The sequence below is a fragment of the Mirounga angustirostris genome, unplaced genomic scaffold, assembly GCF_029215605.1.
Source record: "Mirounga angustirostris isolate CCGP_5_RB_7025 unplaced genomic scaffold, mMirAng1.0.hap1 SCAF_8, whole genome shotgun sequence".
NCBI lineage: Eukaryota > Metazoa > Chordata > Mammalia > Carnivora > Phocidae > Mirounga > Mirounga angustirostris.
Genome location: NW_026991716.1, coordinates 35,557,623 through 35,568,118, shown reverse-complemented (window position 1 = coordinate 35,568,118; position 10,496 = coordinate 35,557,623). Strand labels below are relative to the sequence as shown.

Below are 10,496 nucleotides of genomic sequence, written 5' to 3'. Positions count from 1 at the left end.
CTTTCTTTCCAGACACAGGGGATCTGGGACAGAAGCCTGGACTCCTTGTGGGCTGAGGGCTGGAGGGTGGGACTGCAGAGCTTGGGTGCAGGGTGGGTAGGAGGCAGACAGGAGTTACAGAAGACAGAAGAGGGGTCTGCCTGGGGTAGGGCCTAGGCCTGGCTGGGGAGTGGGTGGGATCCAGAGGGAGCAACTTAGAGGCCTTGTTGAGGGGACCTGGATCCCTAAGTCCCCAGGGACACCGAATTAGGAAACATGGGGATTCCTGCCCCGGCCTCCTGGAGACACACACATGGTGCCATAAAGGAGAGACAGAAACATCCACAAACTCAGATCAATCCTTCAGACCTGTATCCCTAGACCCTCTGTTCCTGCCCAATTCAGACACACCACAGATACCTTCCCCCTCCAGTAAAAACTGTCCTAACTCTTGAAACCTGAGCAAAGTCCCTCACCTTCCCCATGGAGGGGGGGTGGGGTGGGAATAAAAGGCCTTGGCTAAAGGCCATGCACCAATTTGGCTCACTGCTGCCCTTGCCCCCACAGAGGGTCCGGGCCAGCCCTTGGTACCAAGTGCTGGAATGTGCCACTCCAACTTCTGGCTGTTGGCTGGTTGGAAATTTTGAACAAACTAACCCAACACGGCTTCAATTTCCTCACTGCAAGGTTGGTATAATTAGAGGCCCAGCTCATGATGCATGGAAAGGATGTGGTACTCCCTGAGGTTTATAGACGAAGCTAGATGAGCGAGAAACATCCTCAGTGTCTGTTTTTGACAAATTCATTCACTCCTTCATTGCACAAATGTTTATTGAGTGTCTTACTATGTAAAGGTCTGAGGATATGTCATTGAACAGTCCAGATTCCCTACCCCCCAGCGGTCATTTTACTATTATATAGTGCATTAGAGTTATATCGTATATTAGAAGGAATTCAGGAAGAAAATATCTCCCAACAAGGGAGATGAGGGCCCGTGTGTGGGTGTAGATGAGAGTTGCCCTATAGACTTGGGAGTATGGAGAGGTTAAGTATTTCCTGGAGAGTTAACAGTGTGTGTGGCTGGTAAGCGTCTACAACTGCTCCTTCCCGATGTGGGGGTCTGTCTCACCAGGGCAGGTGAGAATGGGGCAATAGGGGAGAGTTTCGCCTTTGCGGCTGGGTTAGTTCCTGATATCCCCATTCTCTACAACCTCTCTAGTCCCTTTCTAATCTTACACTTTCCCCTGGCTTACAGGAGGGTGTAAGAGAAAGAGACGGAGAGAATCAAGCTTTCCCGGCAGAAACGTCAGCAGATGGAAATTGAATTACAATGAAAATAATAATAGTACTACCTTCCCGACCCTGGTCATCAGATACACACTCATCTTAGTTAATACCACCAGCATTAATAACAAACGCGAGTCCCGGAGACCCCAGCCCCTCTGGCAGCGCGGGGCGCGCAGCCTCCCCTGGCGGTGGCCCGGGAAGCGCACGCAGCACGGAATTCCTCAGCGCGCACCTCGCGGTGACCGTCCGGCCAGCCGCGGGGCCTACGCGGGGCGGGACCTACGCGGGGCGGGACCTACGCGGGGCGGGGCCTGCGCGGGGGCGGTGCAGGCGAGGGGCGGGGCCTGCGCGGGCCCCTCCCCTGCGGGACTGGGCGCGGGAGGGCGCGCGCGGGGCGCTGGTTAAAGAGGCGCGCGGAGGCGGGCGCGGCGCGCACTGCTGTGGCTCGCGGAGGACGGCCCACGTGTCTCCCCAGAGTCCGGCCTTGAGTTCCCCCAGCTACTCTTACCCCCGCGAGCCAGGGCGCCCCCTTGCCCCCCGCTTGGTGTCCGCCCGCCCCCACCTCCGCCCGCCTGCGGGAGCAACGCTTCGTACAGTTACCCGCGCTTGGTGGGCCAATTTGAAGGAGCAACTTTGTCCGGGGAGCGGCGCCGGGGGGTGGGGGGAATAGGGCACTGCGCATGCGGAGCTCCAAATTCAAACAGCTGTTTCCAGAGGCTGGAGGGCGCGTGGACCGGGAGCCGCTGGGGCTAGGGGAGGCTTTCTCCAGGAGGCGGCCGCTCAGGAGCCATGGTGGACCGGGGCCCACTGCTCACCTCGGCCATCATCTTCTACCTGGCCATCGGGGCAGCGATCTTCGAGGTGCTCGAGGAGCCGCACTGGAAAGAGGCCAAGAAAAACTACTATACACAGAAACTGCATCTGCTCAAGGAGTTCCCGTGCCTGGGCCAGGAGGGCCTGGACAAGATCTTACAGGTGAGCCGCCGTCCGTGCCCCTACGGACACTTGAAGCTGGCCGGAGCGTTAGGAGTGCTGAAGGGAAGCCCTTCACAGCTTTGGATAACTCACAGTCCCCGTGGGTAGTCCTGGGGGTAGCAGGAAAGGATGTCTCGCATGGGTTTGGCTGCTGGGATCTGTGGTTCACCCGTAGACACTGGAGGCACCCACGCGCGGAGACTCTTTGGGGACCCAGTTTGTCCAGAGAGAAGAAGTTGGGGTTGACCCCCCAGTGAAGCAGGCCCCGCGGTGGCTCGGTGTGAGTGTGCGGGTACCTCCCTGGTTGGAAGGGGGCTGGAGGGCGGATAAAGGCGTTTATCTTTACTTGGAGACGCTCCCGGAGTTCGGGAGTCGAGCCGGGTGCCACCCCTTCGCATCTCCACCTCCCAGCTCCAGGCCGGTGCCGTGCCCGCCCGGTTTTTTTTTTCGCGAACGTGAGCCCAGCGGAGTTACTGGAGGGTCCCCCAGCCCCAACCTGAGCAAAGCCTCCCCTCCCCCGCACCCGCTAGGCTCAGGAAGTGGGTAGGGGGCTCTGTCCCGCCAGAGCTCCCGGGATGGGGGTCGATGGCTGGAATGCTGGGGACGCGCTCACGCTTCCGGCAGAGCTTATCTCGCGGAGACAGTCCCCCTCCTCCCCCAGGGCTTGGACTTAAAGTTTGTGAAAGTAGCAGGTTGAACAAAGGAACAAAACCTTGGGCATCCTTTTTAGGGGGAAGGAGAGGTTGATTAGAATGGAAGGTGTTGGGGGGTAGTTTCTCCTCCGGGTTGGCATTGGGAGCCTCTTCTCCTTCCTGCTCTATGGATGGCTTTGACCTCACTCGGATAAACTAGGGCTGACCATGGTGGTTGGGACCTTGGGTCTGTTTGGGGACCAGGGTCCTCTGCTCCAGTTTCTCAGAGGCTCTTAGCCTTAACCACCCACCCTCTTGGCCTGCATTAATGGCCTCCCTCCAGTGGAAGGACCAGGACCTGGGTATAAGAGCTGGTGAAGGTTCTAAATTGTGGGGTGGACTAGGGATGGATTGTCCAAGGTGTTACATTTCTCTTGGGGCAAAAGATGCCAGAAAGGAGGTTTGATGAGGAACAGCACTTAATCTACAGCAGACCCCCAACATCTTATGGTTGTCTAGTTGTCTCTCATTTGACCCGTCTCAAGTCTCCCCATGTGTGAAATGAGAATGAACCTGTCTTCATCTGTCTTGCCTGCCCTGGACTGTTGGAAAGTTGAAAGCTTTGGAATAGGTGAGGAGGCCTTTCCTTTGCTATCTCCTTTTTGCCCTGAAATCAATGGACATTCACACACATGAGCATATAGGTACTTACCAGCAGCTGGGCAAGTAAAGACTTGACCTCTCAGAGGCCAGCAGAGGGGAGGCTGGGCAGGCTGGGTGTTGGATTTTAGTGGGGAGAGCCTCTGGACCTGCAGCCGTCCCCAGAGTGGGGGCCCAGGAGAGGTGAGGTTTGGTGGGGAGGATGAGCTTCGGAGGGCAATCGGGTGGTTTTGCCCCCGATAGCGGGAGCTCCTTTGGATGAGTGTCTGCCCTGTGTGTGCGCATTGGGGAGTGGTCACTTTATAATTTCCCTTGAGGAAACAATTCCCCCGGAGAACGAGTTGCTGTTTAGTTTCTTCCAGGGCTTTGTTTAGAGGGGGAAGAGGGCAGGCGTGGGTGATGAAGAATCAAGCTGCCCTCGAAGTGTTTCCCTCTTTGCCACAGCAGGGGAAGGAAGGAAAGAATTCAAGGCTGAATGTGGGAAAATAAACTTCAAAACCCGAGGAGAGGGGAAAGGGGGGGTGTCGGGGTAAGGCAGCCGCGTGCAGCTGGTAGTAGTAGCTTTGGAAGTTAGACAGCTTTCTTAAGGTGTTCGAACAAACAAAATGCCTCTTGTTTGGAGGTCCTCTTAAACCCGCCAATGATTGCCCCCCAAAAGTGGGCAGGTAATTTGTAGATTTGGGCATCAGGCCAGTCTGATTTGGAGACGATTATAGACAGCCCTGTTCCTCATCCCTGGCCAGAAAACTCTCAAACCTTCTCCAACAGGGCGAGTCCCCTCCCATCATAGGAAAAACCCAAGACACGAAAACTGACCAGAGGAAGCATTTTTGCTAGCGTTACTTTTTAGTCTGCAGAAATCTGCCTGGCTCTGCTTTTTGTTCCGTGACTTGAAGCATGGCCTTCAGCCCTAGGAAGTTGGCTTAAGGAAAAATGAAGACTCAGTCTTTGAAAACTCAAACTTCTTTCCCATCTGTCCCGCCACACGCACCTGAGGTTCTGTGTTTTGTCAGGTTCTGAATCACCTTTGTAATCCTAAAGAAGTCCGACGCTAGGAATTCCTGGGCTTGGGGTGGGCTCTTGGGAGGGGCTGTTAGAAGGGGGGGTTGCAGTCTGGGCTGGGGTTATTCTTACCCTGGAAATATCCGCACGTGCTTTCAAAGGCACACGAAGGGAGTTAACACAACACGCCCCTCACCTTTCGTTCGATCTTTGGAAATAGGCCCCAAGTTGTCAGGTGCTTCCTCCCTGTTCAAGCTGTGGTTTGAACTGAGGTGGAGGCCAACTTTCAAACCTCAAACTTCCCCACCCCCACTGGCCTCTGACCACATGGTCTCCCTCCTTCCTGCCTTCAGAACCACCTTGGAGCCTTGCTCCCCCCCAGCCTCTTCCTAAATTGCAGTGGTTCCCACAAAGGGCAGTTAGCATTGCCTGAATGCCCCACGCCTTGGGCATTGTGGGTGGCATGTGCATTTTAGGAGAGAGGGCACAGGCTGGTTTTGTCATCTGGCTTGGCCATTTACCCATCAGGCCATTTAACTTTGCCTCTTTCCCCCTCTGCAAAATGAGGGGCCAGTGAGGATCAGGTCAAGTAGAAGCGTTAGGCAAGGTGTGTACTGGTGTGACTTGGGAGAGCCGGCACTGCACGTCTCCCCCTGTTGTTGGCGTTTATCGAGCACACATTGACCAGGTGCTTAACCTGCCTTAGTTACTTCTTACAGCAACCTTACATATTCAGATAAGGAAACCGAAGCTCAGGGCAGTTGGGGTGGCCTTGGTGACGCAGGATCGCACAGTTTGCCTCCAGAGCCTGCTCCTTGTACACCTTTGCCCTCCTTCTTGGGCGTGTGAAGCTCTTGACTGGTTAGTCTGTAAGCGAGCTCAGTGAATTGGTTCAGGTGGACTCTGGCCGGCTGGGGAATTCTATTTTCTCCTTCCACTAGAACAGGCATTGGCACGCAGGCCTCCTGTGTGGGGCCTGGCCAAGCTAGCACCTCCTCTGTGGCTTCGGTAAGCATCAGTCCACCCCTCCTTTGGCAGCACAGGAAAGCAAAGGGTTGGGGTGAAGGGGAGCAGTGAACCTTCCTCAGCCTTCACCTCCGGTGTGCAGTGATCATAAACAGGAAGGATTTGAGAACTCGCTGTGCACCAGAGCTTCCAATAAGCACGTTATAGAAGTTCTTATTTTAATTTAATCTTGGTGACCAACCCCTTTTATAGATGAGGACAGTGATATAACTTGCCCAGGATTATATGGTGCAGAGTCAGGTTTCACACTGTGTTGTGTTCCGAAGTACATGAGAATTAGTCAGCAAGCGTCTATTAAGTGCCCACTGTGTGCCAGGCACTAGGCAAGGCTCTGGGAGTGCAAAGATGGATTAAGACACCCACCAGGCTTAAACTGGCTGCTGGGAAGAAGGATGAATAAGCTCACCAGGACAGGGAGGCTCATGAGGGCCCCCAGGACCAGCCTGAGGGGTCAGGGCGGGCTCTCTGGAGGCGATGACCTCAAGTAGGGTCTTGGAATTAGGAGGGTTTGAGAGGGAGGAAAAGTGGGGAGAGAGGGGGTGTTCCTGCTGTGGCTCTTGAGATTCCCAGGTCTCCTAGGGGTGCGAAAGGGATGGCTCCAGGCCCTGCCCTCCACTGGCATGCCCCATCCCTAACTCTGGGTTTTGCTAGACTGCTCACATAGCAGACCAGTTCCCAGAAGCCTTGTGGATCCTGCTGGCCTCCTCACCAGCTTCAAACTGCATTATCCTATTTGGAGGTTTTCCATGTGTGCCAGACCCCTCTCCTTTTATTTACTGGAACCTTCCTACTCTATACCTGTTCCCGTCTATACCAGTCAAGCGGATTCCGGTTTTAAAGGTCTGACCTCAAATCACTAACACCAATCCTCCTCCTGAAATTTGAAAGTATAACGAGGGATTATGTGCTAAAATTACATCTGACCAAAATGCTGAGAATGGGGCACATTAATTGAATTTTTTTTTGAGAATTGAGGGTTAACATGAAAACCTCTTTTGTTTCAAGCCTTGTTGGAAATTATAAAGCACACTGGTCCACTTAACTGCCTTTGTAAGTAAAGGGAACACAATAGATCTTTTGATTATCCAAGATCCCGGAGGCCTCCACGTCATTAGTGTGAACTTGGATCCTCACTGTCTGGAACTGCAGAGGTGGAAAGTAGAGAAGTCGGGTTTTTGAGAGGAAATGGAAGAAAGAGGTCCTCTCCTCATGGCTTGTCTGTTTATGTTCCCCTTAAAGTTGAGGGCAGCCAAAAAAATAAGAATTCTTAAATCGATAGATGTGCCTCAGTTAACTGCTCTAGTTAGAGTTTCAACAGTTAAAGTGAATTTTCATTGAATCGTTTGGGAAGTTTTACTAGAGCCCTTAGGATGATTACAGATGGCATGGTATTAGAGACTTATCAGAGGGTGGGAATTAACAAGTGTTGAAAAGTTCTAGTCGGGGTGGGGGGAGTCCTATAGGAGGGGTTGCAAGGGAGGTGAGGACTGTTGCTTCTAAGTATTTTCTTGGGGTTTTGCCCTATTGATAGTCTGGCATTTATTTATTTATTTTTTTAAAGATTTTATTTATTTATTTGACAGAGACACAGCGAGAGAGGGAACACAAGCAGGGAGAGTGGGGGAGGGAGAAGCAGGCTTCCCGCGGAGCAGGGAGCCCAATGCGGGGCATTGATCCCAGGACCCCAGGATCATGACCTGAGCCGAAGGCAGACGCTTAATGACTGAGCCACCCAGGCGCCCCTGGTCTGGCGTTTAAAAGAAACAATCCTCCAGTTTTGGATGCTGTGCTTGGCTGGCTCTGACCTCAGGCCAAGGGCTTTCATCTTGAACTTGGCTGTTTGCTGTCAGATTGGGCTCAGCCTCTGAACTCTATGTGTGGTGGGAGTGGGGAGCAGGGAAGTATAAGGCTTTGGGGAACAGAGGAGCCATACTCTTGAGACAACCCCCAAGAGAGTCTTTCCACAAATTGGGGTGCTAGATCCCACCGGTGCTGAAGAATTACTTGGCCAGAACCAGGTGATACAAAGAGGCCAAGTGTGGGCGCCTGGGTGGCTCAGTTGGTTAAGCGACTGCCTTCGGCTCAGGTCATGATCCTGGAGTCCCTGGATCGAGTCCCACATCGGGCTCCCTACTCGGCAGGGAGCCTGCTTCTCCCTCTGACCCTCCCCCCTCTCATGTGCTCTCTCTCTCTCATTCTCTCTGTCTCAAATAAATAAATAAAAAAAAAAATCTTTAAAAAAAAACAAAGAGGCCAAGTGTGCTGGGTACTACAAGAAAGCATGTGACATAGGTTTGCCTCCTCTCCGTGTTCCTTTTGGGGAATGGAGCAGGTCGAGGCGAGTGTCCTTAGAGATGTCACTGAGAGTTCCCTGGGACTCTTTAAATAGGGCAGAGGAGGCCTGGCCTGTCCATCCTCCCCAAGGATGGGTTGACATGGATAGAGGACACTCAGCCCACCAACTGTGGGGTCCTTGTTCTTGCTGAAAGAGCCCCATCCATGCAGCTTGTATGATGGTCATGGGCTGGCCTCTGAAGGCATGCCACGATAGCACCCTCGTTGTTTACCTAGACCAGTTCAGGGCCCTTAGTCAGTGCTCATTAAGGGTTAGGTCCCCTGCCACTGCTCCTCTCCCTAGACACCCCTGCTCTGGGGCGGGGCTGCCCACACAAGTCTGGCTCACACAGGATCAGGGGGACCTTCCTGAAGCAGAAGAAATATCAAACATTTTTTTTTTTAATTGTGGTGAAAAACACATAACAGCATTTACCATCTTATCCATTATTTATCCTATCTTAACCACTTTTAAGAGTACAGTTCATTCATGTTAAGTATATTCACAGTGTTGTGAAACAGATCTCCAGAACTTTTTCATCTTGCAAAACAGATTCTATCTCCATTAAACAATTCCCCTTTCCCCTGGTAATGAGCAATCTACGTTCTGTTCCTGTGATTTTGACTACTTTAAATACCTTTCAAGTGGAATCATATAATATTTGTTTCTTTTGAGTAAAATGGTGCAACTACTATGGAAAACAGTGTTGAGGTTCCTCAGGAAATTAAAAGTGGAACCGTATGATCCAGATTCCCTCTTCTGGGTGTGTATCAACCAGATTTTTAAAGAGCTAAACAAATAAAGGGGGATGGTGGATCTTTCTTGCCCACAGCCCTCAGGGAGGAGTATAACTGCCTCACGGTCCTGGGCTGCCGCCACAGGGCTGAGAGGTGAGGGTCAGATGATGAAGCCCTCTGGGTTTAGCCAAGGAATTTGAACTGACCAAATTTTTGCAATTTTCAAGTAAGGGAGTGAACAGCATTTCAGAAAGCTCCCTCTTCCTTCACAGGCGTTGCAACTTAAAAAAAGTGGAGTATTCGACTCGAAATTAACAGCATTTCTGTGGGCTGATCCCTTCACCCCATGGGTGTTCTGATAAGGATGCTTCCTCCCTTCCTCCTTCTGATGTGATGGAGTGTGGGTTTTCCCACCAAAGCCCACAGAGCCCACAGCCCCCCCCCACAAAACCCAACTTTCAGTTAGGGCACCTTCTCCCCTTACCATGGGCCCCTCAGGTCTGGGTCCCTACCAGAGCCACCCCCCCATTTGATGACCTTTCCAAATTATGCCTTAGTTGTCCCTTCATGCAAAAGTGAGGGTGGTATATTCCAGATTTCTACAGCTGCCTGAGGCCTCTGGGTTTTTGGTGAGGAGTTAATCTGGTCCCTAAATTTCAGAGATCTGGGCAAAAGAAGGGGTGGGCTCACAGAGGGGCCTCACTGCTGGCCAGCATTTTGGTGTGTGCTGAATGAAGCCTCAGAAACTAGACAGGGACCTTAGCCCTCGGGAGCTCAGCCTCACTAGGGAGAGAAACGGTCACTGTGGTGAAATGAGGGGAAATGCGGTCCTGGTGCTGAGTGATGGGTTGCAGATGGTAGAGGCTGGAGAGATGGACGAGGGTCACAGGGCCTCAGAGGATTCGCTTCCTGTTTCCTGAGGCCTGTAGAACCCCTTGGCCTGCAGGGTCTCTGGCTCTGAACAACACATAACCCCTGCCCTCAGGGAGCCCCCAGTCTGGAGGAAGAAAAGTAAAGGACCTATCACTGGGTTGACATTGGTAAATGCACCTCGAGGTTCTAAGTGTGAACCACTGAGAGATTAATCTCTACTCTTGAATTTAAAGAAACAGGAATTTAAGGCAGGCTGGAAAGATGAGTGGTGTGGGTAGCAGCCCCTGTGAGCATCCTGCTGAATTCTTACTGCATGCCAGGCATTGGGCTGGGTCTTTAACCGTGTCTCCTGAAAACAGTCCAGTGGGTTAAATGTTAATGCTATGCCCATTTTCTAGGAAAATGGAGGCCAAGGGATTTGCCCAGGTCTACATGGCTAACTAGAGGCTGAGACTTACCCTGCCCTGTTGACTTCAGAGCCAGGAGTGGAGAAAGAGCCTGGAGGTTAGGGTATGGGGGTGGGGGGTGGGGTGCAAGCTGAGCGCTTGCTTAGCCACAGGCTGTGTGAACTGTTTGGGGCCTCATCTCATGAATCCATATGAAGCAGCCCTCTGCAGGAGGTGCTCTTACCAGCGCTCCATCCTGGTAGGAGCCACAGAGTGGACCACAGACGTTCATCCTAGAGGTTGTACATCTAGGAAGTGGAAGAATGAAGATTTGAACCTAGAGTCCACACTCTGGACCTTTCTGTTCTGTGTGGGGTGGAAAGGGGGGAGAAAACAAGGAGCAGAGGCCTGGAGGCAGGAAAGGGCAAGGCTTGCATGGTATCCTCAGAGCCTTAGGGATGTGGGACGGCTTTCAGGATGCTCACTTAGCTGCGTGACCTTGAGCAGGTCAGTCTCCTCATCTGCGAAATGGGACAGTAGTACAGTTTCTCCCTCATGTCCGCAGAGTCCACGTAAACGCACTTGGCAGAGTGCCTGGCACATG

At 52.6% G+C, this 10,496-nt stretch overlaps 1 protein-coding gene across 3 annotated transcripts in view; it reads left to right on the top strand.

The window, feature by feature from the left end:
- The first annotated feature begins 1,658 nt into the window (after positions 1-1,658).
- KCNK5 (potassium two pore domain channel subfamily K member 5) overlaps positions 1,659-10,496 on the top strand; it is a 38,281-nt gene continuing 29,443 nt past the window's right edge. The window contains exon 1 of one of the 3 annotated variants that reach the window (XM_045866829.3): positions 1,659-2,241. In XM_045866829.3, the coding sequence (XP_045722785.1) occupies positions 2,056-2,241 (186 nt within the window). In that variant the 5' untranslated portion in view covers positions 1,659-2,055. The remainder of the gene's footprint in view (positions 2,242-10,496) is intronic. The other 2 variants (XM_064597570.1, XM_064597571.1) reach the window with 2 other exon arrangements.